This window comes from Silurus meridionalis, chromosome 5 (genome assembly GCF_014805685.1).
Source record: "Silurus meridionalis isolate SWU-2019-XX chromosome 5, ASM1480568v1, whole genome shotgun sequence".
Taxonomy (NCBI): domain Eukaryota; kingdom Metazoa; phylum Chordata; class Actinopteri; order Siluriformes; family Siluridae; genus Silurus; species Silurus meridionalis.
The window spans coordinates 28,331,310-28,359,268 of record NC_060888.1 but is presented as its reverse complement, the minus strand read 5'-3'; the positions used below and the strand labels follow the sequence as shown (position 1 = coordinate 28,359,268).

Genomic DNA, 27,959 nt, shown 5'->3' with positions numbered 1-27,959 from the left:
TGTGTTTGTGTTTAGGTCCACGTCAGGAGACATTGTTCAGCTGGTGGAACAGTCTCTGGATGTAAACCTGTTAAACAACTCTCTCCGTCTGAAGATCCTGAACTGCAGCGTGCTTCCTGGAGGCGTTCACATCCATGAGACCCTGAACAATGTCGTTGTCCTCATAGTCACCAACCAATCAGTGCACAGGATGGTGCTGCCCCATCCTACACGCATGTACCGCAGCGTGAGTGTGTCACCTTTCTCTCTCTCTCTCTCTCACACTCTCTCTCACACACACACACACACACACACACACACCCACCCTTGCATTCTGTCTTCCTTGAAAGGTTAAAATTATCATGGGAAAAGAGGTGACTATATAGTGACTAATGTAATATTGTGTGTGTGTGTATAGGAGCTGGTGGCTGAGTTGCAGATGCAGAGTGTGTTCACGGATGTGGGGAAGGTGTGTGTTCAGGAAGCCATTCACTCCTTCACCCTGCCGTTGACTCAGAACCCCATCACGTCTTCCACCTGGCTCAGCATGCATGGCCACGCCCATTTTGCTTTGGCCACTCCTGCTGGGGGCATCACCATAGTTACGTTACCCCCCCATGATCAGCAGGGTAACACTACTTCAATAACAAAATAATTACTGTAATATATAATTAAACAGTGTTATATGAAATAGGATTATGCTAATTAATGATACATTTTTAAAGATAGTTTGTGTGTGTGTGTGTGTGTGTGTGTGTGTGTGTGTGTGTGTGTGTGAACGCTCAGGTTCGCTATCAGTGATTGAGTTAAAGCAGAGTTCAGTGATGCAGAGGTTAGCCGGCTGGGTCCCCACTGCCATCAGGTGAGTGACGGCTTTCTACTCTGGACGTGTGTGTGTGTGTGTGTGTGTGTGTGTGTGTGTGTGAGAGAGAGAGATAATCTTGGTTTATTTGTAAAGCCAAAATAAATAAGTGAATGCATGAAGTTGAACTTCGTGTTTTTTTTACTATTAAAGAACACTCTTACTCAGTAAAGGTGAGTGTTGCTGGAGATGATCTGATCTAATTGTGTGCGTGTGTGTGTGTGTGTGTGTGTTAGAGGTGACCAGAGCCCATGTGACCTAGCGGTGAGTTTAGCTGTGTGGCCGATGGAGGATGACACCTTCATCTTCGCTCTGTGTCAGGATCATAAACTGCGCGTCTGGTCTTATAAGGTGTGTGACCACGTCTACTTCTCAAGATTAAACCTAACACACAGTCGCTGTGCATTATGGGTAATCTCAGTGTCAACAATAGTGTGAGATTTAAATTGTATGTGTAACCCTGCATTAAGTGTGCTGTGTGCATGTGATTGTTCCATTGATCCATGTTGTAGGCTAACCTGAAAATGTGTAAATTCCCAGTTTATTCCCGTTACTTCCTATTAATTCCCATGGAAGGTTTCCAATCTTAAATATTTCTGGAATTTTGAAACCTTAATCACACTGACATCATTCTGGCTTCAGTTCTGTGATTGGCAGATAGAATAATCAGTCAGGTACTGTTTAAAAAAAAAAGTGTGTGTGTGTCATGTCCCCAGGAGCAGCAGTGTGTGTTGGTGGCGGATGTGTTGGATTACGTCCCTGCGGGTCGGGCTGAGCTGAAGAACAGCTTGGGCGTCTCTCACCGCCTGCGTGTGTGTGTGTCGGGTTCTGCGGGTGTGTGTGTGTGTGTTTACATCGCCTCTCCAAACAGTGGTCAGTTCTGTGTCCTGCAGCTCGGCTCCAGTAACAGCACACGCTACAGCCTGGAGCTCATCTCCACCATCTACAGCACACAGGTATGCACACACGCACACACACACACACACACATGCACACATTCTCACTGTTTAATTATGCTTGAGTGGTCCAGGGTTAGACAGAGAGCTATCAATCAAGAATGCTCGTTAGAATATTAGACCACACCCACCATGATGACTCTGTATAGAGTGTGATGTTGGTCTTCCTTTTCATTTCTTCTCTGCTAAAGGTTTTTCAACTTTTTACTTATATTTAACCCTGCTTTATTTGGGTACTGTGTGTGTGTGTGTGTGTGTGTGTGTGTGTGTGTGGTGAACAGGAGACTCTGGTGGACTTTGTTCTAACCTCCACTGATATTTGGGCTCTGTGGTTGGATGATGATAATCAGACTGTGGTGAAGTACATCAACTTTGAGCAGTAAGTATCACACTCACTCCACTGACACTCTGACATCAGTTTATTAGTTTAAACCTCTGGGGTGTGTGTGTGTGTGTGTGTGTGTTTGCAGTAACGCCGCAGGCATGTGGAACCAGGTGTTTGTGCAGCCTGCACCAGAAGAGGAAGTGAACATTGGGCCTGAGCAGGACCCCAGAGTAAGACTTGGTCCTGGTTTTGTGCGTGTGTGAGATAGAAAACTTGTCCTAATAATAAGTTTTTGCCTTCTGTCACTCTGCAGTGTGGACTGTTTGAATGTGGAGTTTTTTAACAATGACGCATTTTTATTCATTGTAGTGAAGTTTCAAAGAGGCGGTAAATAAATAAACAGACACGGATTGTGCACAGTATAGGGACGTGAAGATTAATCTCTCTCTCTCTCTCTCTCTCTCTCTCTCTCTCTTTAGGAGACCTACTTGGATGTTCTTTTTTCTCCTCTGCGCTTTACTGCTGCTGCCATTGTAAAGGCTCTACAGGTAAACAGTCACACCCATATATATATATATATATATATATATATATATATATATATATATATATATACACACACACACACAGACACACACACACACACTCTAATTCTGATTCATCTTTCTTTAATCTCTCTCTCTGTATGTTGCAGATTTACAAACGTGGCACAGAGCGATTTCTTGACTTAACGTGGGAGACACTGAAGAAAGAAGTGACTCTGGCTGTAGAGAATGAGGTTTCTCTCTCTCTCTCACACACACACACACACACACACGTAAATAAGTGGACTCACGTGCATGAACCTGAGCAAGATGCTGTGAGTGAGACTGAGAGAAATGCTGTGAGTTTGTCAAAATAATGGAGAAAGAAAAACAAACAGATGAGAAGAAACCACAAATAGATCCTGAGCTGGAGGAGGATCTTATTAAAGGTGCAACATCTGTAGTGTGGACGTGGTTTGGGTTTACAAAATCTGACCGAGCAGAAAAACCTGTCATTCTAACATGAAAGTAGAATCCACACTTTCATTTGTAAACACGTGCTGAAAGTTGCTCATCCACACCGAAATATCTGAAAGTGCTCACTAGCAGCATGAGCACAAGCAATTTGTTTCATCACCTCCAAATGAAACACATAAAAGAATACCAAAAAAGTAAACCAAAAGATGCTCCTTATCAAGAGAGCATCAACCTCTGGCAAAATATAACAAACGCGTGCAGATTCAAACCAGTTTGACCAAATCATTAACCAAAGGCACGTCGTATGAGAAAAGCTCTAAGAGATGGAAAGCAGCAGCTCAGACTCTTATGGTGTACTACTTTAAGCACATGGCACCAGTTTACACCATGGAAACATTTTGACAGTTCATCAAAACCCATGACCTGAGGTATGTGATGCACTCCAGCAAAATGAAAGAGAAAAAAAGTGATCAAATATGATCAAGTTTTTAAGTTTATTTTTTATATAAAGCCTCTTTTCTGTCAGTTTTTCAGAATAATTACTGTTTTTGATAACTTGACTATAAAACTCATCATTACCATGAAATAAAATGACTCATATTGAGAAATAGTATATTTGGTCACTTACTCGCGTGTGTGTGTGTGTGTGTGTGTGTGTGTGTGTGTGTGTGTGTGTGTGTGTGTGTGTGTGTGTGTGTGTGTGTGTGTGTGTGTGTGTGTGTGTGTGTGTGTGTGTGTGTGTGTGTTTAGCTCCAGAGTAGTGTGACAGAATTCGAGTTCTCTCAGGAGGATTATCGAATGCTGCAGGTGGAGTTCTGGTCCAAGTTCTATGCTTGCTGTCTGCAGTACCAGGAGGCTCTGTCCACCCCCCTCGCCCTGCATGTGGACCCGGCCACCGCTATGGTCTGCCTCCTCAAGAAGGTACCAGATCCACTTCTCATGGGGTGATGAGAGCGCCCTTAAATATTTACCTCCATACTTACCATTAAAGTCCTGTCCAGGCTGTTTCCACAGCGATAGGAACCATAATATTTGTACAGGATTATAATGAGCTGTGTAGTGCATAAGAAAGAAATCCAACAAATTGGGCCACGCCCTGTTTGTCATATGAGCTGGTGAATAAGTTACACTGATGCTGTTGTGATGACAGTCAGAAGGTCAGTGCAGTGTGTTAGAGGTCATCATTAATGTTTCATCAGGGCTTGGTGTCGTTTCTGCTGCCCTGCTTCGCTGTGGATCACCTGTACCTGTGCTCTGATGAGTACCTGTTCTCCGAGGAGGAAACTCCTGTAGCTGATGGTAACCACTCCCACTCACTGTTCTACTTTTATTACAGATAGATGTGGGGGGGGAATCTCATCACAGGTGAAGACCATGACCATGAGTGTGTGTGTGTGTGTGTGTGTGTGTGTGTTGTAAATGTAAATGTGTGAGACAGAACCGGAGCTGGGTGGAGATGTCCTGCAGCTGGTGCAGTGTTTGCGTTTAGTGAGCGAGTGTTTGCAGGGGGACATGGTGTGTGTGATGGACAGAGCGGTGGAGATGTTGATGTCTCCAGAGAGAGCAGCAGAACAAGTGCTGGACAACCTGCTTACTAATGACACGTCAGTACACACACACACACACACACACACATACACAAGTTGACCTACATTGTTTTTGCTAAGTGTGTGTGTGTGTGTGTTGTGATTTTTAGTGATAATTTAGTTGCTGATATCACCAACAAGCTGCAGGATGTGCGTAATCCTTTGGCAGCAATGAACGCTCTGCTCCGAGAGCTCGACCTGGAGGCGGAGTTAGACACACCTGACACAGGGCTGTCACGCACAGGTGAGATCTCTCTCTCTCTCACCCACCTAAACATGCGGACAAACACACACACACACACACACACACACAGAGTATCAGCAGTAAATCAGACTGTTTGGACTGTTGGAAATACATTTTTCTGTATATTTGATGTCTTTTGCTTTTATTACAAAAAAATACTGAATCATGAAACTGCAAAATAAAATTATAGAATATGTTAATAATTATTGAGAAAAAAAAGGCGTGCATTCGAACTGATACAACAAGCAACAATACAAATGAATAAAAACAGTTCCATCAGAAATGAATAAAAAAAATAACACAAACATGTGGTGTCAGAAATTCACCTCTAGAGGCCGCTCTCGCACTGTGTAATGACAGCAACCCGGAAAAACTGTTGGTGTGGGTTTTAAGTTCCAGCAAGCAATGAATCAGTCGACCTCTAGTTGAAAACAGTTTAAAAGAACAGAAATAGGTTTGTTTTAGTTTATGTTTGATGCAAAGGAACAGTTGCTCTGTCTCTCAGTCTGGTTTTATTGCCACTTTGGCACTTTCCATCTCATTTGCATGTCATTTGCATGAAGTTTAACTGTGTTGCTTTTTTTTTTTTTTATTTTATAATGAGCACTCTTACTCCATAAAGGTCAAACTGTTGGAAATCATCTGATCTATTGTGTGTGTGTTGCAGGCCGCTCTCTGAGCGTACGTCTCAGTCTGTCTCAGCTGTACAGCAGCAGCATGGCTGTGAGTGTTGTGTGTCAGGCAATGTGTCACATGACCATGACTCGAGCGCTGATCTGCAGGGACCTGCTCATCCTGCAGCACCTGTACCTGCACCTCGGAGACAAGGTGGGTCAACACTACCATGTGTGTAGATGAACACAGGAACAGACATAAATATAACCTGTGTGTGTTTGTTTTAGGGGCTCCTGCAAAGCAGCTCTCAGTGTCTGCAGCTGCAGCAGGATTTGATCCCACGCTGTTCACACCTGCTCTGCTCATATCACCTGCTCAAGCAGCTCAGTCAGACCCTCGCTTCACCTGTACCACTCGACACACTGTATGTGCACGCACACGTATATAAAGTGTACACACATATATACAAACAGAGTTATAACCTGAGCTGTGAATCTTAACCACTCTGCACATATACACTGGGTTTCAGAGACGCTAACCTGCAGCACCTGTCCGTGTTGAAGTTGTCTGATTCCACAGCCGTTAGCGCAAACAGATCAGGTATTAATCAGATCTCAGGGGCGATCAGAGCTGAGGGGGGAACAGGGTACATAAAACTTATACATTTAAGATCTATTAATATTCATTAACTCCTTTTGTGTGTGCTTCCTGTGTTGAAGTGTTGAATCCTCAGACGGTTGTGGAACTGTTCTATCAGAATGTAGCTCATAAGGTCATTGTACTCCAGCTGTTTGGCCAGAGGGAGGTGCCAGAGAGTCACATGAGCAGCCTGCACTGGAACCAGCTCATCTCCAGTGTAGTGCATCTTCTGACTCAGTTACTGTATCCTTTACACTCTCTCTCTCACTCACACACACACACACACACACACACACACACACACACACACACACACTGTTTGAGACCTTACATCGCCATGAACAGGTGGCCCAGTAACCCCAACTTCCTCTTCCCAGAGTGCATGATGGGAAACTGCCAATACACACAACTCCAGGTGAGTTACTGTGTGTGTGTGAGAGAGAGAGATTCTACTCTTTTCTTTAGTGTGTATTTACTCTTGTGTGCTTGTATTTGTAGTATTTGTATACCTGTAGATATTCAGGTGTGTGAGAAGGACCTGCGTGTTCACAGGCAGCCGTTAACGTCTCTCATCATGATTATACTGTCGAGGATTATATCCTGTCTAGTGTTTATTGATTGTGTGTGTGTATTTGCAGGAGTACGTACGTCTGATTGGCCCGTGGTGCCAGGCTAACGTAGGGTCGTGTCGGTTTGTCCTGGGTCAAGCGTACCTGGCCTGTGGAGAAGGACAGAAGGTAAACCGTAAATCAGTCGTCGTCTTCTCCTGCTCATCATAATCATCAACAACAGGAGAAATAATCTGAACCATATACCCCAGGAGGTGGAGTTTTATTTCTTTTGTGATTTGCAGCTTCCATGTTTTTTTTTTTTATCCTATTGTAGGCGCTGCAGTGTTTCCAGGAGGCAGCACCGGAGGTGGAGAAGGAGGAGTTTCTGATGAGATTGACAGGAACGGAGGAGGACGAGGCAGGAACTACAGCACCTCGATTACTCTACTACAACAAGGTACAACATTTATGATCAGCAACAGTTTACATTTTTAATACAATTTTAGATAATCGTCTGCTTGGTTAAATAATATATAAAATAATGCTTTATAGAAAAAATAAATAAATGATTTGAGTAAAAATGGTATTTGCAGTACGGAGTGACCGCACTGCACTAACTCTTCTTTTTTATACCCCTGCCAGTGTTTATTTATTTTAACAACAATAATAAAACAGTGACACTGCACTTAAAGTGCGAGGTGGAGATTAGAGAAACTTGCTGTCCAACACTCGGTTACAATCAGAGTTCCCTCAGAAATGTATTGTGTTCCGCACGTAAAAAAGATTGTATTCGGTACACGTGTGCACTGAACCGAAAGCCCTGTACTGAAACTGTTTGGTACGAATACGTGTACTGTTACACCCCTAACGTGTGTGTGTGTGTGTGTGTGTGTGTGTGTGTGTGTATTCTAGGTTTTAAGACTCTTGGAGGACGTCGGGTTGCCAGATCTTGTGGTTCAGTTAGCCACGCTGGCCGTATCCGAGGCTGTGAATGATCAGCGCAGTCAGGTGCACAAACACTCCACACTGTTCACTGTTCACAAACCATCATCATTTCTAAATTTCATATCCATGTTTATCTCACACACACACACAGGCCGCGCTGTGGACACGTATTTTTAAACACCATCTGGATCTCGGACACAACAGGGAGGCGTATGAAGCTCTGACCCAAAACCCTGATCCCAGCAGGTACGTACACACACACACACACACACACTGCTGTAATAAAGATTCTTTAAACCCCTTTATGAACTTCATGGTCATGTGATTATATCCTGTTTTTTAATTGTAAAAAATTTTACGCGTCTGTGAAAAAAATGAGTTTTTTTGTTTTTGTGTTTTTAAAACAATACTGACAAAGTGTGAGTTGTAAGGTGTGTGTGTGTGTGTGTGTGTGTGTGTGTGTGTGTGTGTGTGTGTAGGCAGTTAGACTGTCTTCGGCAGCTGGTGGTGGTCCTGTGTGAACGCGCTCAGCTACACGATCTCATCCAGTTCCCTTACATCAACCTACATGAGGAGGTCAGCGCGCACACACACACACACACACACACACACACACACACACACACACACACACACACACCTTTTACACGGAAGTGTAAACTTGACTACTTGTTTGGTTTAATAGCAACAGATAATTTGACTTGTAGATTTGTGGTGTGTATGTAGGTGGTGGGGATTATCGAGTCTCGTGCCCGTGCTGTTGACCTGATGACCCATAATTATTACGAACTTCTCTACGCCTTCCACATCAATCGCCATAACTACAGGAAAGGTAAAATTTGACTTTGTAAAACCTGCAGAAACCCTGTACATGATGCTAACAAACCAGCGAAATAAAATTCACCATCATTTAGTTTTGAGTGAGAGAGACACAGACCAAGAGAGAGCGAGAGACACAGACGGGGAGAGAGAGCGAGAGAGACACAGACGGGGAGAGAGAGCGAGAGAGACACAGACGGGAGAGAGAGCGAGAGACACACAGATGGAGAGAGAGAGCGAGAGACACACAGATGGAGAGAGAGAGCGAGAGACACAGACGGGAGAGAGAGCGAGACACACAGACGGGAGAGAGGCGAGACACACAGACGGGAGAGAGGCGAGAGACACAGACGGGAGAGAGGCGAGAGACACACAGACGGGGAGAGCGAGAGACACACAGACGGGGAGAGCGAGAGACACACAGACGGAGAGAGCGAGAGAGCCAGACGGAGAGAGTGAGAGAGACGGATCTCAGGATGGTTTCTTACTGAATTAAAGGGGCTTTCAGCTCGGGTGTGTGTGGGACAGAAAACTTCACATCCTTGACAATGACCTGAGTGTGAAACACCACCGCTTTAATAGATTTAAATAGATATTATTAATAGAAAGTGTGTATGACACCATTTACTCCTGTTACTGTTTGTTTATTGTTTTGACTGTCCAGATCAAAGGGGTGTGGATTTAATATTATTGTTTTGTGTGTGTGTGTGTGTGTGTGTGTGTGTGTGTGTGTGTTGTAGCTGGTACAGTGATGTTTGAGTACGGGATGCGTCTGGGTCGTGAGGTTCGGACTCTAAAGGGTCTGCAGAAGCAGGTGAACTGTTACCTGTCTGCTCTGAACTGTCTGCGTCTGATTCGTCCAGAATACGCCTGGATCATCCTGCCTTCATCCGGTTCTGCTGTGAGTCATCTCTCTCACACACACACACACACACACACACACACACACACACACACACACACACACACACACACACACACCCCAGCTGCACATTTGCTTTTAAATTACATTAGTATTTATTTTCATTGATGAAAAAGGAAAATGTGAGAGAGAGAAGGTTGGATGGTGTGAAGATGGTGAAGCAGGAAGTGGATAGGATCAGTAAGGAGGAAGTGAGAGCAGCGATGTGGAGTGGGTGGAGAAGAGTGATAGCAGGAGTGATTTGTGATAGAAGAGTATCTGTGAGAGTGAAAGGAAAGTTTATAGGACTGTGGTGAGACCTGAGATGATGTATGGATTAGAGACAGTGGCTTTGAGTAAAAGACAGGAGGTGGAGCTGGAGGTAGCAGAGCTGAAGATGTTCGTTGGGAGTGACGACAATGGACAGAATTAGAGGGGAGTGTGGAGATCCACTGTGGAGACTCCTAATGGGAGAAGCCGAAAGATGATGTATTTATTTTCATTGGAGCATTTCCTGTGTGTGTGTGTGTGTGTGTGTGTGTGTGTGTGTGTGTGTGTGTGTGTGTGTGTGTGTGTGTGTGTGTGTGTGTGTGTGTGTGTGTGTGTGTGTGTGTGTGTGTGTGTGTGTGTGTGAGAGACCAGGTGCGTCCCCCAAGCGCAGCCATGATGGAGATTTGGCTCCGCCCCCAGGTAAAAAGTCATTACTGATCTCTGCACATTACAACGTTTCAATCGTTCTCCCTTCCTGTACCATCACAGCTGTATATCGTGTCTCCTATAACGTGTGTGTGTGTGTGTGTGTGTGTGTGTGCATGTGATGCAGCAAGTCGTCAGATTGAAATACTGGAGCTGAAGGATCTGGAGAAGGAGTATGTTCTTGCACGTTGTCGTCTTACACTTGCGCAGCAGGAACCATCCTCAGCCTCTATAGCAGGTACAACACACACACACACACACCCTTACCTGCATGCATATGTCGCATGCCTTAGATGAATGAGCTGAACTGAAGCAGTAATGGTGTGTCTGTGTGCAGGCAGTGCGTCGGCGGTGGAGATGGTGTCCCTGTTGGTGCAGGCCGGACTGTTCGACACGGCACTGTCACTGTGCGAGACGTTCAAACTTGATCTCACACCTGTCTTTGAGGGACTCACCTTCAAGTGTGTAGTACAGCGTAATACAGTACACGTGTGTGTGAAATATCTCAAACAATTTTAAAGATAAATAGGATTAGAATTAGTGTTTTTACACACTCCCAGACTCGCAAACTCCCGCACTGACACACACACTCCCAGACTCGCACACTCCCGAACTGACACACACTCCCAGACTCGCACACTCCCGAACTGACACACACTCCCAGACTCGCACACTCCCGAACTGACACACACTCCCAGACTACACTCCCAGACTCGCAAACTCCCACACTGACACACACACTCCCAGACTCACACACTCCCGAACTGACACACACTCCCAGACTCGCACTCCCAGACTCGAACACACTCCCAGACTCGCACACTCCCGAACTGACGCACACTCCCAGACTCACACACTCCCGAACTGACGCACACTCCCAGACTCGCACACTCCCAGACTCGCACACTCCCAGACTCGCACACTCCCAGACTCACACACTCCCGAACTGGCACACTCCCAGACTCACACACTCCCGAACTGGCACACTCCCAGACTACACACTCCCAGACTCGCACACTCCCAGACTCGCACTCCCAGACTCGCACTCCCAGACTCGCACACACTCCCAGACTCGCACACTCCCAGACTGCACACTCCCAGACTCGCACTCCCAGACTCGCACACTCCCAGACTCACACACTCCCGAACTGACGCACACTCCCAGACTCGCACACTCTCCCGAACTGACGCACACTCCCAGACTCTCACACTCCTGCACTCACATACTTCTGTGTTAACATTAAATATGCATCTACTGCTTTTGGTAGACGTCTGTATTTATGTCATTCATACAACTGGGCAGTTATGGGGTTAAGGGCCTCGCTCAGGGGCCCAGGAGTGGCAGCTTAGCGTGGCCGGGATTTGAACTCATGACCTTCAGATTCACCACCTCCTGCAATAACACATTTATTACATAACCTTCTGTGTCTCAGGTGCATCAAGCTTCAGTACGGATCTGATCAGAGCCACAACGAGGCGTGGAACTGGTTATCAGCCAATCAGCTGCCCAATCTCATCACTACTAAAGAGTCCAGGTGTGTGTGTGTGTGTGTGTGTTTTCCTTCCTGAGCATCAGTGTATTTATATCTCTGAACTCATGGTCCTGCTTCACAGTGCAACAGATGAAGCGTGGAGACTTTTGGCCTCATACCTGGAGAAACATCAATCCCAGAATGCTCAGCATCATCGCTGCGTCATTAACAGGCTGCTGTCACATGGTGTGCCGGCTCCTGATTGGCTGCTTAACGCGTATAAGGTACATAATGGACACGTTAGATGGGGTGGAGTTTACACAAGTGTTAGAATTTATTATATAATCTAAATTAACATGTTCCAGGAAGCCAATTTGGTGTGTGTGTGTGTGTGTGTGTGTGTGTACACAGGAAGTTGATGCTGCATCCATGTTACGTCTCTACCTGAACTATGACCTGTTGGACTCGGCCGCTGAGCTCGTGATGGAGTACGTGGACGCTCTACTGGGGAAGGGACATCAGTATTTTGGAATAGAGGTACGTACACACACACCAGAGAGTGTATGATGCAACTGATAGGATTTTGGTCACATTTAAGCAAATCGTGTGTGTGTGTGTGTGTGTGTGTGTGTGTGTAGATGCCTCTGAGTGCAACAGCACCGCTCGTCTGGTTGCCCTACACCTCCATCGACCAGCTGCTTCACAACCTGAGAGAGAGTCAGACTCCGAGCAACACGCAGGTGAGAGCCACGCCCACACAGACCTGAGAGGGCGGAGTTAACCCTGAGCGCCATCATCATAGCTGTGTTCATCAGTTTGCTCGCAGTTTAAACACTGCAGTACACGAGCGCTCCTGTAGTAACCTTGTTTCCACAAAGTGGTAGAATGTGCAGAACGGCTCCGTGTAGCTCTGATTTAAACACTCCTGCAGCACTTTACAATGATTTTGTTTCTTTTGTATTATGACTACAAATGAGACCAACGTGTAACAGCCAATCAGATTTCTGTTATTCAGCGTTAAAGTGGAAGTTTAGTGATACTCAGCTTTCAAGTTCATCACATGACTTTCATTTCATGCTAATGTTCTTAAAGTCTTGCATCTTATTTTGTGTTGCAGGTGTACGAGAAGCTGAGGACGAAGCTGGCGGAGTATCACACACAGGTGGAGCGCAGCAGCAAACACAGACTGCAGGTTCCAGCCTGAGCGCCTGCACACACACACACACACAAGACTGTGTCTCTCTTCAGTGCTATGTAAAATTTTATATGGAATTAAAATGTTTTTGTATAGAGATGTGGCCAGCTGTTTTGTTTATATACACACACACACACTGATGATCAGTGGTAGTGAGAATGGCCAGGAGAGAAACGTGGGGGCGTGGCCTGTTCTGTCTATTCTTATTAATCCACATGAGCAGGAACTACATGGTTCTTATCTCCCATACCAAATGATCAGTGTGTACTACCACAGGGAACCATTACAGTGATTCATCCACATGAATGAATGAAGTGTTTGCTGCAGCACTGAAGCCCTGAATGCATAAGGGTGGAGTGTTTAGAAAAAGGCGGTCTATGTTTTAAAAGGAATAAACAGACTCAGACACTCAAGGGGCGTGGCCTAAAGGTTCAAGAAATAATTCAGGTTAGAATAGAAGTTTGTGATTTATATGTTTAATTATGAACATTTTTTGCTATTTTAAAAACTTTTAAAAAACTGTTCGCGGTCAAACACGTTGAGTCGCTCACTCAGGTGTGAATCAAACAAAATAAAGTCTTTATTGTGCTGTAGTGAATCTAAATGTAGTCAGCAAGATGGCGTCTGTCGTGTACCGTCGAGTCCCTGCATACTGAAATTATAAACAACCTGTAGTGTCATTTCAATACAAAAGTAAAACAAAAGAAGACGAACAGAAAGAGGAATTGCTCCATCAGTAATACTGATCTGTATGGAATGGACACAGACTGCAGTCCAGCCGTGTGCTGAAGGTCATGAAGGTCACGCTCAGGAGCAGGATGGCGAGTGCACGAATAAAACCACGGCTCCGCTCGGCAGCGTTCCGAGTGCCTTTTGAAGGATACTTTATAAAGTTGTAAAGGAAAAAAAAGAATGGGCAGCCGAGTGGAGTGGGCGGGGCTACATGGGCAGGTCCACGCTGTTGTGTCTGGTTTTCCTGGACGTACCGTCGTATCGAGGCTGCGCTCTTTGCAGGTTCGACATGGCTGCCGTCCGCTCCACGTCGATCACTGCGTACAGTTCGGTCCTGCGTGTGGGTGTGGCTGTGGATGGGGCGGTGGTGGGCGTGGGGGGGCGCGGAGAGGCGGGCGTGTGCGGTGTCCGGGGCGTACTGCAGTCCGAGCCCGGGTCCATTTCCACCTCGATGTAGTTGAGCGCGTGCGGCTCGCACGGACGGCGCAGGTCGAAGTTAAACACGCTGAAACGTCCCGACTCCACCCTCCCGGCGCTCAGCGGCACAGACTCCGCCCACCCCGCGCTCAGAGGCGCCGAGTCTGGCCACATGGACGCCGTTACATTCTCTGTGTTGATGTAAAGGTGGGCGGAGTCGGCGCTGTGGTAACCGTTAGCGGGCTGCGTCTTGGTCCTGGTGGCTGCGTCCTGATCCTCGTCATCATCACCTGCTTTAGGGTCCTCCCTCAGCGGAGGGAGCGAGGGGAGGTTCTCGTAGTCCAGCAGCGCTGTCCGGCGCTGAGCCGAGTTGTTCACGTTGGCGTCGGGGCTGAGAGGCGGGGGGCGGGGTCTGCGGCGCGACGGCCCGAAAACGGGGCCGTTCGAGTGCTCCGGAACTGCCTCTGTAGAGACCACGCCCCCGTTAGCAGAGTTGGGGGTGGAGCCAGATGACACGCTGTCGTCCTGCTGCAGCTCCCTGGCCATGAGCTGCCTCTGCACGGGCGTCGGCCCCAACACAAACCTCACGCCTTCACGCTCCAGCTGCACACGGGGACCGGGATCCGGGGGTTGCACTGACTCCTCCCCCTCGGGGGCAGGGCTTTGAGTAACAGGTGGGTCTCCGTGTCCTGTTCCTGCATCCTCCAGGAGGCCTGTAGTGTTCACGTACGTATGGCCCTGCACACAAACACATTTAACATTTAGCTCCACCCACACCTCAGTAATGTCTTGTTGCCATAGTGACGATAAACGTAGCGAGTTCTGACCCGTATGCTGTCGTCAGGCATCAGCAGCGGGTGAGTGGACTCTTCTCCCACAGATGGCAGGCGGGCACTGCCCACAGAGGGGTGCCTACTGGAAGGGTGGGATGAGGCGTCACCTAGTGACGGGTACCGCAAGCTCCCGTTAGGTAAAACAGGAAGAGCGCCACCTGCAGGACAAAAACAAAATCCCACACACTATCAAAACCGGCTATGATTTTGAATGTTGAGTATTGTATTTGGTGTGTGTGCACGTGTGTTACCTGTGGGAGTGCGAGGAGTTTGAGGAGCATCCGGCTCGGTGTGTGCGTGCGTTAGCGCGGGTTCAAACACAGGTTCCTCCACCACGCTGATGCTGTTGTTGTGCATGATGTCCTGCAGCATGTTAAAGATCTCCTCCGCTCGAGCGCACTTAAACGCAAAGATTCCTGTGGATGAGCACGCACGCACGCACGCACGCACACACACACACACACACACACACACACACACACACTACTGTTAGCCCGCTGCTGCGACATCTCTCACACACAAACTATAAGACAAACCTGATGGAGAGAATGAAAACACACACACACACACACACACACACTAAACAGACGTCAGCGTGATGGCGCAGCGTGGCGAGGCACACATCGAGTCTCTGTTACTCACCAATCAGACTCATCCTTTTGAAAGCATTGGGGTCAAAGTTCATAGTCTGACATTAATAGCCTTGCTGTAAACAATGTGTAAAAACCGGTGTAGTCCTGAACCGAGGATTGAGGGGTTTAGAGGAAATGAGAATCAGAAATAAGGGCCCTTGGTTACGTAGACTACTTGGGCTGTATTGAGAACGCAGCCATTTCGTAAAATCTATCACATTAACCTGTTAGTAAATAATTCCAAGCCACACCCACACCTGGTTACTGTTGCTATGTGAGAAATGAAGGCGGAGTTAACGATGATGGAAAATAAGTGTTGCCTGGGGTAATAAAGGCCTATAGGATAAAGGGGCGGGGCTTAAGCATAGTCAGTTGATCAATAAAGAATTCTTTACTTCAAGTGTGTATGTATGTGTGTGTGTGTGTGTGTGTGTTAGTATTACCTTGCCCGGTCTGACAGCGGCGGCCACTCTCGAAGGAGAAGAGGTTTGAGTCGTAACCATAGCGACGGAGGCACAGGTAAGGCCACCTGACTGCATCACATTTGTGTGTGCGGAGAACAAGCTCATCCTCGGTCAGCTCCATGATCCCAGCCCCGAGCTCGTTACCGTCATCGTCAACGTTCACCACCTGCGCACACACACACACACACACACACACCATCGTTACTATCTTTATCTAATACCACCATTTACAACCTCAACAGCATGGCTGAATATACACACACACACACACACACACACACTCCTACACACACACACTCCTACACACATTACAAAACACACACACCTTGAACTTGCTCTGGTGATTGTCAGGTATGGATTCTTTATCTGGACAGCTCCAGCAGCTTCCCATGGTTCTTCACACAACCATTTGACACCTGACACATACACACGCACAAACACACATTACCAATCTGCCCCTAATATCAGTAATATGATGATGTCATGTCTTTTCTCCTTCATGTTCTATAAATAAACTGAAACCCGGAACTCTGGAGTGAAAGTGTGTGTGTGTGTGTGTGTGTGTGTGTGTGTGTGTGTGTGTGTGTGTGTGAGGTGATGAGACATGTTTACAGTAAAATGGTGAGTATCACACTGCTGTAAGCTCTACATTTGGCTGGTGTAGACGTTAAAAACATCAATTACAATGCAAAGAAAAACCCAGAGGAATAAATACGTTCTCAGCACGTATCCGTCTCGTACTCTCTGAGCATGTGGGAGCAGTGAAGAGTCAATAATACAGCTTTACTAGTCTAGAGTAAGTATAAATACTCTTAAATTAATCTTTACCCTCTATAACCATAAACTAGAATGAATAATAAATCGAATGGAAATGCTTTCCTTTGCTTCACGAACCAAATGGAAGATTTTGTTTCAATTTGGAGTAAATGGACTGAAATAAAAACAATTCAGCAGAACTTTTCAGGAATCATACATGGTTTGTAAGGTAACACTTTTGAGACCTATAAGTAACAGGTCCCTCGTTTATGTACATAGTTGCTGCAAGAAAACACTGTACGGTGCGTTTACCATATTTAAAGTAATTTAAAATAGATTTTAATATCTGTATTTATATACAGTGCGATGAAAAAGACCGGTAGTGAAGCCCCTTTATAAAGCTGGCTATAAAAACACAGATTTAGCTTGTGTACATTTCTAGCAGCTTTTCCGGAGAGAAGAAAACCACATCATGATACTGTGATTTAATAAATAAATAGATGAGTGAGAATAATGATGAGTTTTCTATAATCTGCTCAACACTCCACTGTGGAGGGACTTTTTAAACACGATGTATTTGTATTTTGATGCAATATGGCAATTAAATGCACTAAATGGGTTTATTTTTCACTGATATTCTTGTGTGTAATTTCAGCGATTAAAATTCACTTTTTTTTTAAAGAAAAACAAATGACTTGTTTATTGTCTCTCTCTTATTTAGTTTTGCTCTTTAATAAAGAAAAAGTACTTTTTATCAGATTACTCGATTAATCGATGAAATAATCGAGTTTTGATTCCTGAAATAATCGCTAACAGCAGCCCTATATATACAGTGTAACCTGGATACTCTCGGGGGGCTACGTTCTGACCCCCTCACGAGTAACAAAAAATGGTGAGGCTTTGACTCCTTTTGATGGTTCCTTTTCAAAGGGAAATGTACTGAACTGTAAACTCAACAAAAACTGTAAATTACTTGTTATAAATGTTTTATTTACTACTTTGAATAAATAATACAATAATAAAATCGTTTTTCAAACATTTGTATGTAATTTATTTGTCTTTTGAAATGTTACTCTAAACTTTGAAGCCACTCTGAAGCAGCTTCTGAACTATCAGATTTTTCACGAGTTACTCTCAGTCCGGTTCCTAATGAAAAGTCGCCAACTATTGAGGTTCCACTCTATATATTACTGAATGATGATGAATATGTAAATAAGATGTAAATTTGAGCAGTGTGATAGGTTCAGACGGGGTGTACAATAAAAACAACAACAACATAGTAAACATTGTGGGTTTTGTGTGTATAAATTTCTTACCCAGATCCAGCCATCAGGGTTCCTGATTCACTCCCCAGCACCGCACACACACTCATTCTTCATCAGTAAGGAGGAGGAGGATGATGAGTGAACCTGCGGGAATGATTATGGAGTCACGGTTAGTCATGGCGCATCATCAGACACTTCACCTTGGACTTGAATGTTTGTCCTTTTTTTTGTACAGGTAGTGGAAGGATATGATGAAATGGTGTTACTCAACCCAACCACACGGTGTGGCACGGACCAGTTTCAACAAATTCCAATCAAACTCAGGAGACGCTTGAAGGGCGAGAAGATAACGCAACACTCAAGCACCTTTTTTTATAACCTCGAACCGTACGCACGTAAAAACGCATACAGAGGTTCAGAACTTACAGATGACATCTGGATAAGCTTGATAAGGTCAAACAACATTTGAAATAGCAATGAAATAACATTAACAATAATTTAACAACACAATACATGTAGTTCTTCAAAGATTCTTATAAACAGTTAAGGATTTTGGACTGCTTCAGAGATACGTATGGTACTGATACAGAAGGCAGCTGTGGCATCCGGTGGGATCCAGTGCGGGCTGATCTTGAAATTGTTTGGGGAAAAAAAGGGTCTAAATAATTCAAATAAAAGAATTCACTACAAAATGGTTACAGGATGTACCTCATACTGAGGAAATGTTATTTAATGAAGCTTTGCTCATCTAACTGATTTTCTCAACAGAATCTATAAGCACATGTTTTTGGACTGCTCTGACGTTGACGAGTTTTGAAGATCAGTATCTAAGACCCTGATATTGATACACCATGCTGTGCTAAGCTTTTACTTCTAAACAATGACTCATCTTTCAGTTTTTCTTGGTCTCAGAAAAAAATGTATTCTCTGAACTACTTGCAGCAAAGAAAATCTCCACATACTCAAGCTCAGGCACATCGGTTGTTTTCTTTTTGGACCTTGGAAACGTGGCTTCATCATGGCAAAGATGTACAGAGATGTTACAGAGCCACTCACAAAACTACTTCAGCATGGATAAGAGCAAAACACAGTAAAGACTTAAAACATATCAGTTCTTTAAAATGTATTCACACTGTACATGTTTTGTGAAATAGTACTCCTTTATTTTTACTTTATAGATTCTACATGATTCTGTATAAATGTGTGGAGAGAGAGTGGAGGAGAGAGCGGGGGAGAGAGAGTGGAAAGGGTTGGGAGAGAGCAGAGAGAGAGAGAGAGAGAGAGAGAGAGAAAGTGGAGAGGGTGGAGAGAGAGAGTGGAGAGGGTGGGGAGAGATTGAGAGAGTGGGGAGAGAATGGGAAAGAGAGAAAGTGGAGAGGGTGGGAGAGAGTGGAGAGGGTGGGGAGAGGTGGGGAGAGAGTGGAGAGGGTGGGGAGAGAGTGGAGAGGGTGAGGAGAGAGTGGGAGGGTGGGGAGAGTGGAGAGAGAGAGAGGAGAGAGAGGGTGGAGAGAGGGTGGAGAGAGGGTGGAGAGAGGTGGAGAGAGGGTGGAGAGAGAGAGTGGAGAGAGTGGAGAGAGGAGAGAGAGAGTGGAGAGAGAGAGTGGAGAGAGAGAGAGAGAGAGAGAGGTGGAGAGAGAGGTGGAGAGAGGGTGGAGAGGGGTGGAGAGAGAGTGGGAGGGTGGGGAGAGTGGAGAGAGAGGGTGGAGAGGGGTGAAGAGAGGGTGGAAAGGGGTTGAGAGAGTAGAGAGAGAGTGGAGAGAGGTGGAGAGGGGTGGAGAGGGGTGGAGAGGGGTGGAGAGGGTGGAGAGGGTGGAGAGAGAGTGGAGAGAGTGGGAGGGTGGGGAGAGTGGAGAGAGAGTGGAGAGGGGTGGAGAGAGAGTGGGGAGAGGGTGGGGAGAGGGTGGAGAGGTGGAGAGAGAGAGAGGAGAGAGTGGGAGGGTGGGGAGAGAGGAGAGAGAGAGAGAGAGAGAGAGAGAGAGAAAGTGGAGAGGGTGGAGAGAGAGTGGAGAGGGTGGGAGAGATTGGAGAGTGGGGAGAGAGAATGGGAAAGAGAGAAAGTGGAGAGGGTGGGGAGAGAGTGGAGAGGGTGGGAGAGAGTGGAGAGGGTGGGGAGAGTGGAGAGGGTGGGAGAGAGTGGAGAGGGTGGAGAGAGGAGAGTGGAGAGGGTGAGAGAGAGTGGAGAGAGAGGGTGGAGAGTGGAGAGAGGGTGGAGAGAGAGGGTGGAGAGAGGGTGGAGAGAGGGTGGAGAGTGGAGAGAGTGGAGAGAGTGGAGAGAGAGAGTGGAGAGAGAGAGAGAGGAGAGAGAGAGAGAGAGAGGGTGGAGAGAGAGAGTGGAGAGAGAGGGTGGAGAGGGTGGAGAGAGAGTGGGAGGGTGGGGAGAGTGGAGAGAGAGGGTGGAGAGGGGTGAAGAGAGGGTGGAAAGGGGTTGAGAGAGTAGAGAGAGTGGAGAGAGAGAGAGGGTGGAGAGGGGTGGAGAGGGTGGGGAGAGATTGGAGAGTGGGGAGAGTGGAGAGAGAGAGTGGAGAGAGAGAGAGGGGAGAGGGTGGAGAGGGGTGGAGAGAGTGGAGAGTGGAGAGAGAGTGGAGAGAGTGGAGAGAGGGTGGAGAGGAGAGTCACCGTGGATAAGTGGGGTGATATTTGAAATGAAATTGAGTTCACTTTCTCTATTGAGGGTGGGGAGAGGGGTGGAGAGGGTGGAGAGAGAGAGTGGAGAGGGTGGGAGAGAGAGTGGAAAGGGTGGGGAGAGAGAGTGAGAGGGTGGGAGAGAGAGTGGAGAGGGTGGGGAGAGAGGGGAGAGAGGGTGGGGAGAGAGGGGAGAGAGGGTGGGGAGAGTGGGAGAGAGGACAGAGTGGAGAGGTTGGAGAGAGGGTGGAGAGAGGGTGGAGAGAGGGTGGAGAGAGGAGAGTCACCGTGGGTAAGTGGGGTGATATTTGAAATGAAATTGAGTTCACTTTATCTCTATTGAGGGTGGGGAGAGTGGGGAGAGGGTGGGAGAGGGTGGGTAGGGTGGGGTGAGAGTGGAGAGAGAGTGGGAGGAGGGAAAAGAGTGGGGAGAGGGTGGGAGAGAGTGGGAGGAGGGAAAAGAGTGGGGAGAGGGTGGAGAGAGAGTGGAGAGTGGGGAGAGAGTGGGGAGAGGTGGGAGAGAGTGGGGAGAGGGTGGGGAGAGAGTGGGGAGAGGGTGGGAGAGGGTGGGAGAGGGTGGGGAGAGGGTGGGGAGAGGGAGAGTCACCGTGGATAAGTGGGGTAATATTTGAAATGAAATTGAGTTCACTTTCTCTCTATTGAGGGTGGGGAGAGGGTGGGAAGAGGGTGGGAGAGGTGGGGAGAGTGGGAGGAGTGGAGAGGAGGGAGAGGGAGGGAGAGGGTGGGGAGAAGGTGGAGAGAGGGTGAGAGAGAGTGGGAGGGTGGGAGAGGGTGGAGAGGGGAGAGAGTGGGGAGAGAGTGGGGAGAGGGTGGGAAGAAAAGTCACCGTGGGTAAGTGGGGTGATATTTAAAATGAAATTGAGTTCACTTTATCTCTATTGAGGGTGGGGAGAGTGGAGAGAGAGTGGAGGGTGGGGAGAGGGGGGAGATAGAGTGGGGAGGGGGAGAGAGTGGGAGAGGTGGGGAGAGGGTGGAGAGAGGGTGGAGAGAGGGTGGGGAAAGAGTGGGGAGAGAGGGTGGAGAGAGGGTGGGAGAGAGTGGGGAGAGAGAGGGTGGAGAGGGTGGAGAGAGGGCGGAGAGAGGGCGGAGAGAGGGCGGAGAGAGGGCGGAGAGGGAGAGTCACCGTGGGTAAGTGGGGTGATATATGAAATAAAATTGAGTTCACTTCATTTCTATTGATGTGTTTCTGCACAATAACATCCTCTAACTCATAATAGTAAAAAAAATATAACTTTTAGTTTTTGTTTTACTAATTTACAATATGTCAAAAAGTATTGGGACACCCGACTTTCCAGCCACATGTGGTTCTTCCCCAAAACTTCACACAATTGTATCGGACGTCTTCAGAAGCAGAAGAATGTTTTTTGGAGAAAAAGACATTTTGCCTTCACTTAAAACAGGAGACCCAATCCTGTTCCAGCATGACAATGCCCCTGTGCATTAAACCATCCATGAAGATCTGCTTTCAATGGGTTTGAGTAGAAGATCTCCTGCTACAGAATTAGTTAAAAACCTTTGGGATGAATGTAAACGCTGACTGAACCTCAGGCCTCCTGACCTCAGCTATCAGTACCTGACTTTACTAACACACATGTAGCTAAATTAATCTCCACAAAATCTAGTGGAACGTCTTCCCAGGAGAGTGGAGGTTATTATAACAGCAAATGAGCACTAAATGTGGATTGGGATGTTTAAAATGTGTGTATACACTCTCTCTCTCTACACCACTACGCCCAGCAAACACCACTACGCCCAGCAAACACCCCGTACACTCAGTAAACACCCCGTACACTCAGTAAACACCACTACACCCAGTAAACACCACTACACCCAGTAAACACCACTACACCCAGTAAACACCCTTTACACCCAGTAAACACCCCTTACACTCAGTAAACACCCTACACTCAGTAAACACCCTGCACTCAGTAAACACCCTGCACACTCAGTAAACACCCCGCACACTCAGTAAACACCCGTACACTCAGCAAACACCACTACGCCCAGTAAACACCCCGTATACTCAGTAAACACCCGTGCACACTCAGTAAACACCACTACGCCCAGTAAACACCCCGTATACTCAGTAAACACCCTACACTCAGTAAACACCCACACTCAGTAAACACCCACACTCAGTAAACACCACTACGCCCAGTAAACACCACTACGCCCAGTAAACACCACACTCAGTAAACACCACTACACCCAGTAAACACCCCTTACACTCAGTAAACACCCCTTACACTCAGTAAACACCCCTTACACTCAGTAAACACCACTTACACTCAGTAAACACCACACTCAGTAAACACCCCTTACACTCAGTAAACACCTGCACACTCAGTAAACACCCCTGACACTCAGTAAACACCACTTACACTCAGTAAACACCCACACTCAGTAAACACCCCTTACACTCAGTAAACACCCCTACCCCTTACACTCAGTAAACACCCCTGACACTCAGTAAACACCCATACACTCAGTAAACACCCTACACTCAGTAAACACCCCTTACACTCAGTAAACACCCCTTACACTCAGTAAACACCCGTACACTCAGCAAACACCACTACGCCCAGTAAACACCCTGCACACTCAGTAAACACCCCTGACACTCAGTAAACACCACTACGCCCAGTAAACACCCCGTATACTCAGTAAACACCCCTTACACTCAGTAAACACCCGTACACTCAGTAAACACCTACACTCAGTAAACACCCCTTACACCCAGTAAACACCACTACGCCCAGTAAACACCACTACGCCCAGTAAACACCCTACACTCAGTAAACACCTGCACACTCAGTAAACACCACTACACCCAGTAAACACCCCTTACACTCAGTAAACACCCTGCACACTCAGTAAACACCACTTACACTCAGTAAACACCCCTTACACTCAGTAAACACCTTACACTCAGTAAACACCCTGCACACTCAGTAAACACCCCGCACACTCAGTAAACACCACACTCAGTAAACACCCATACACTCAGTAAACACCCCTTACACTCAGTAAACACCCCTACCCCTTACACTCAGTAAACACCCACACTCAGTAAACACCCGTACACTCAGTAAACACCCCTTACACTCAGTAAACACCCCTTACACTCAGTAAACACCCCTACCCCTTACACTCAGTAAACACCCTACACTCAGTAAACACCTTACACTCAGTAAACACCCTGCACACTCAGTAAACACCTGCACACTCAGTAAACACCACTTACACTCAGTAAACACCCCTTACACTCAGTAAACACCCCTTACACTCAGTAAACACCCGTACACTCAGTAAACACCCCGTACACTCAGTAAACACCCCTTACACTCAGTAAACACCCCTTACACTCAGTAAACACCCCTTACACTCAGTAAACACCCCTATCCCTTACACTCAGTAAACACCCCGTACACTCAGTAAACACCCCGTACACTCAGTAAACACCACTACCCCTTACACATTTAGTAAACACCCCTTACACTCAGTAAACACCACTACCCCATACACTCAGTAAAACCCTTACACTCAGTAAACACCCCTTACACTCAGTAAACACCCCTTACACTTAGTAAACACCACTACCCCTTATACTCAGTAAACACCACTACACTCAGTAAACACCACTACCCCTTACACTCAGTAAACACGCCTACCCCTTACACTCAGTAAACACCCTGCACACTCACTAAACACCACTACCCCATACACATTTAGTAAACACCCTTACACTCAGTAAACACCACTACCCCTTACACATTTAGTAAACACCCCTTACACTCAGTAAACACCACTACCCCTTACACTCAGTAAACACCCTTACACTCAGTAAACACCACTACCCCTTACACTTAGTAAACACCCTTACACTCAGTAAACACCACTACACTCAGTAAACACCCTTACACTCAGTAAACACCACTACCCCTTACACTTAGTAAACACCCTTACACTCAGTAAACACCCCTTACACTCAGTAAACACCACTACCCCTTACACTTAGTAAACACCCTTACACTTAGTAAACACCCCTTACACTCAGTAAACACCACTACCCCTTACACTCAGTAAACACCCCTTACACTCAGTAAACACCCTTACACTCAGTAAACACCACTACCCCTTACACTCAGTAAACACCCTTACACTCAGTAAACACCCTTACACTCAGTAAACACCACTACCCCTTACACTCAGTAAACACCACTACACTCAGTAAACACCCCTTACACTCAGTAAACACCACTACCCCTTACACTCAGTAAACACCCCTTACACTCAGTAAACACCACTACCCCTTACACTCAGTAAACACCCCTTACACTCAGTAAACACCCCTTACACTCAGTAAACACCACTACCCCTTACACTCAGTAAACACCCCTTACACTCAGTAAACACCCCTTACACTCAGTAAACACCACTACACTCAGTAAACACCACTACCCCTTACACTCAGTAAACACCCCTTACACTCAGTAAACACCACTACGCCCAGTGAACACTAAATAATAAATATCCAAATTATTATCCATAAATCAAGTGGCCCCAGGGTGCAGCCTGGTGGTGCTGAGATTTGAACCTGCAACTCTCCGAGATGCCACTTCTTATCAGTTCATAAACCTCCATATGCAAATGATCTACACTGAATCCGGCTTCTGAACGAACACACACACACACACATCACAAATCATTCTGAACTGAAACAATTTTGTTTAGCAAAGTCGAATAAAATTAGGTTACCTTGGCAACCGAAAGCAAACTCGACTTGTGACGTAATAATCCCGGCATGAGGTGTGACGGAGAAGCGTACACATTTAATTATACTATAACACGAGCTTGCTGAGCATCTCAGTGTGTGTGTGTGAGATGTTAAACACTCAGATGGGTTCGGAGAATGAAAAATTCCTGGAATATTTTCATAAAGCACCCCTCCCTCCCTCCCTCCCTCCCTCTCACTCCATCAGGCCACTCATTCGCTCCGTCTGCATCTGGAGATGAAAAATCTCAAGTCTAATGTAGGAATATAGAGGAGAAATGAAACCTTCAGGCTTCATAGAGACTTTATAACACACTAACATGTCTCCTGTGTGTGTCATCACACACAAATATATCCATGAATCTGAATAAACCAGGATTAAATCTAATCTCCTGAACAGGTCAGATCAGATCAAACATTCAGTTTCATTTATTTATTTGTCTATCAGACTGTTGTAGATCGGATTGGGATCGAAACACACAGACACTGTATTCACTACAGGTAATTACACTCTATAAAGTTATATTAATCCCTCTCTCTCTCACACACACACACACACACACACACACACACACACTTTTCCTTGTTTTTACTCCACGTCTAATTTTATTTAGTTTCTGAAGTCACTCAAATAAATCAGAGGAATGTGGAAAAATCCTTCTTGTGCCGCTTATAACGCGTTATGAGCGCCGTATGAAGTCTCTGTGAAGCCTCCAGGACATCTCCATTACCGAGTCAATAACACGGCGCTAACGGCGGACTAAGGCAGCGTTTTGCCCCAGAGAAATCCCAGGGAAAGTAACCCCAGAGAGGAAGAAGGGAAATACTCACAGATCTGTCGGCTTTAGTAATCCACTGTTTTTCACTAAAAAGCGCCAGGAGGTAATAAATCCGCGCTGAGGAGATCGAGCTAGCTGGCTAAGATAACGCACGAATCCCGTAAACGAATCCGCGGACAGATTAGCCTGTTAGCTTGAGAAGCTAACGCTCAATCACGGCACAGCTCAAAGTTAGCCCGAGCGCCAAAAAAGCCCGCTAGCCCGCTAGGCTAACTAAATCCTCTCAGGGACTCACACGGGTTTCTCTCGGTTTTTCTTCCGTCTGAAAGCGCGCGCCGGGTCCCGGGTCGTGGATCCATATCCGGGGGAAAGGGCTAAACGGCGAGGGGAAGCGCGGAGCTCGCCATCACCGAGCGGCGGCTCTGATTCTCCCGTTCATCCACAAATCACTGGAACTCTGATCCTGACTCGGTGTTGTGTTAGCGACTGGCTAGCTGGGGGCGGGCGGGGGTGTGGGGGTCTGGTCGAGGGCGCGTAGTGCGCGTGCGCCAGAACATAGGCTCTGATTGGACAGTTCGGAGATAAAATGAAAAAAGTCTATAATTATGAATAAATATACATATTAAGTTATATATTAAATACAATGTAATTTGTAGCAGCAGTAAAAAATAAAAATAAACATTGCAAAGTCCAACTACAATAATAGTTATAAAAGTTTTTGCACTTATAACTATAAATATTGTTATTGCACATAATTGATATTAACAATATGTCATTAAAATATATAAATATAACTATATATTATTTATATTACATAAATAATCAGAAATTATATAAAACAATAAATGCTGACTTTAACATATACATTTATTTATTTTTGTTTAGTTAATATTACATACCTTTATTCATATTTTAGTAATTTCTTGTTTATATAGATTTATATACGTATATACATATTCATGCTACACAAACATACACACACATACACACACACATACACACACACACACACACACACACACACACACACACACACACACACACACACACACACACACACACATACACACACACACACACACACACACACACACACATACACACACACACACACACACACACACACACACACACACACACACACACACACACACACACACACACACATACACACACACATACACACACACACACACACACACACACACACACACACACACACACACATACACACACACACACACACACACACACACACACACACACACATACACACACACACACACACACACACACACACACACACACACATACACATACACACACACACACACACACACACACACACACACACACATACACATACACACACACACACACACACACATACACACACACACACACACACACATACACACACACACACACACACACACACACACACACACACACACACACACACACACACACACACACACACACACACACACACACACACATACACACACACACACACACACACACACACACACACACACACACACACACACACACACACACACACACACACACACACACACACACACACACACACACACACACACACACACACACACACACACACACACACACACACACACACACACACACACACACACACACACACACACACACACACACACACACACACACACACACACACACACACACATACACACACACACACACACACACACACACACACATTTGGTCAATAAAGGTTAATACATTATGACGTACATTATTCCATCATACATTTATGTTACATTCCATATCCTTCTCTTCTTGACACCCACCCTCTTCTCTCTCTCTCTCTCTCTCTCTCTCTCTCACTCTCTC

The 27,959-nt window shown here is 46.1% G+C and overlaps 2 protein-coding genes across 3 annotated transcripts in view; one reads left to right on the top strand and one right to left on the bottom strand.

The window, feature by feature from the left end:
• Nucleotides 1–12,883, top strand: part of nup160 (nucleoporin 160) — a 14,421-nt gene extending 1,538 nt beyond the window's left edge. Inside the window, exons 3-35 of the mRNA XM_046850302.1 lie at nucleotides 16–226; nucleotides 398–608; nucleotides 766–841; nucleotides 1,078–1,192; nucleotides 1,558–1,797; nucleotides 2,079–2,176; nucleotides 2,268–2,352; nucleotides 2,602–2,670; nucleotides 2,817–2,900; nucleotides 3,874–4,044; nucleotides 4,323–4,422; nucleotides 4,562–4,727; nucleotides 4,820–4,953; nucleotides 5,621–5,781; nucleotides 5,856–5,992; nucleotides 6,098–6,168; nucleotides 6,288–6,450; nucleotides 6,553–6,622; nucleotides 6,846–6,944; nucleotides 7,093–7,215; nucleotides 7,671–7,766; nucleotides 7,855–7,949; nucleotides 8,183–8,279; nucleotides 8,430–8,535; nucleotides 9,263–9,423; nucleotides 10,053–10,113; nucleotides 10,247–10,357; nucleotides 10,457–10,580; nucleotides 11,553–11,654; nucleotides 11,734–11,875; nucleotides 12,003–12,128; nucleotides 12,230–12,331; nucleotides 12,709–12,883. Of these exons, the coding sequence (XP_046706258.1) occupies nucleotides 16–226; nucleotides 398–608; nucleotides 766–841; nucleotides 1,078–1,192; nucleotides 1,558–1,797; nucleotides 2,079–2,176; nucleotides 2,268–2,352; nucleotides 2,602–2,670; nucleotides 2,817–2,900; nucleotides 3,874–4,044; nucleotides 4,323–4,422; nucleotides 4,562–4,727; nucleotides 4,820–4,953; nucleotides 5,621–5,781; nucleotides 5,856–5,992; nucleotides 6,098–6,168; nucleotides 6,288–6,450; nucleotides 6,553–6,622; nucleotides 6,846–6,944; nucleotides 7,093–7,215; nucleotides 7,671–7,766; nucleotides 7,855–7,949; nucleotides 8,183–8,279; nucleotides 8,430–8,535; nucleotides 9,263–9,423; nucleotides 10,053–10,113; nucleotides 10,247–10,357; nucleotides 10,457–10,580; nucleotides 11,553–11,654; nucleotides 11,734–11,875; nucleotides 12,003–12,128; nucleotides 12,230–12,331; nucleotides 12,709–12,795 (3,994 nt within the window). The 3' untranslated portion in view covers nucleotides 12,796–12,883. The remainder of the gene's footprint in view (nucleotides 1–15; nucleotides 227–397; nucleotides 609–765; nucleotides 842–1,077; nucleotides 1,193–1,557; nucleotides 1,798–2,078; nucleotides 2,177–2,267; nucleotides 2,353–2,601; nucleotides 2,671–2,816; nucleotides 2,901–3,873; nucleotides 4,045–4,322; nucleotides 4,423–4,561; nucleotides 4,728–4,819; nucleotides 4,954–5,620; nucleotides 5,782–5,855; nucleotides 5,993–6,097; nucleotides 6,169–6,287; nucleotides 6,451–6,552; nucleotides 6,623–6,845; nucleotides 6,945–7,092; nucleotides 7,216–7,670; nucleotides 7,767–7,854; nucleotides 7,950–8,182; nucleotides 8,280–8,429; nucleotides 8,536–9,262; nucleotides 9,424–10,052; nucleotides 10,114–10,246; nucleotides 10,358–10,456; nucleotides 10,581–11,552; nucleotides 11,655–11,733; nucleotides 11,876–12,002; nucleotides 12,129–12,229; nucleotides 12,332–12,708) is intronic.
• A 363-nt stretch (nucleotides 12,884–13,246) lies between these two features.
• On the bottom strand, nucleotides 13,247–26,577 carry frs2b (fibroblast growth factor receptor substrate 2b). 2 transcript variants are annotated; one of them, XM_046850429.1, is made up of 7 exons: nucleotides 26,134–26,577; nucleotides 17,937–18,029; nucleotides 16,190–16,280; nucleotides 15,844–16,030; nucleotides 15,020–15,184; nucleotides 14,763–14,926; nucleotides 13,247–14,673 (listed from the first exon to the last, which is right to left on the bottom strand). In XM_046850429.1, exons 3-7 carry the CDS (start codon nucleotides 16,253–16,255, stop codon nucleotides 13,726–13,728), a joined length of 1,530 nt encoding a protein of 509 aa, XP_046706385.1. In that variant the 5' UTR covers nucleotides 16,256–16,280; nucleotides 17,937–18,029; nucleotides 26,134–26,577; the 3' UTR covers nucleotides 13,247–13,725. The 2 variants fall into 2 exon arrangements, with proteins under 2 accessions (XP_046706385.1, XP_046706386.1); XM_046850430.1 differs by having other exon boundaries at nucleotides 26,377–26,577.
• Between the last annotated feature and the right edge of the window lie 1,382 nt (nucleotides 26,578–27,959).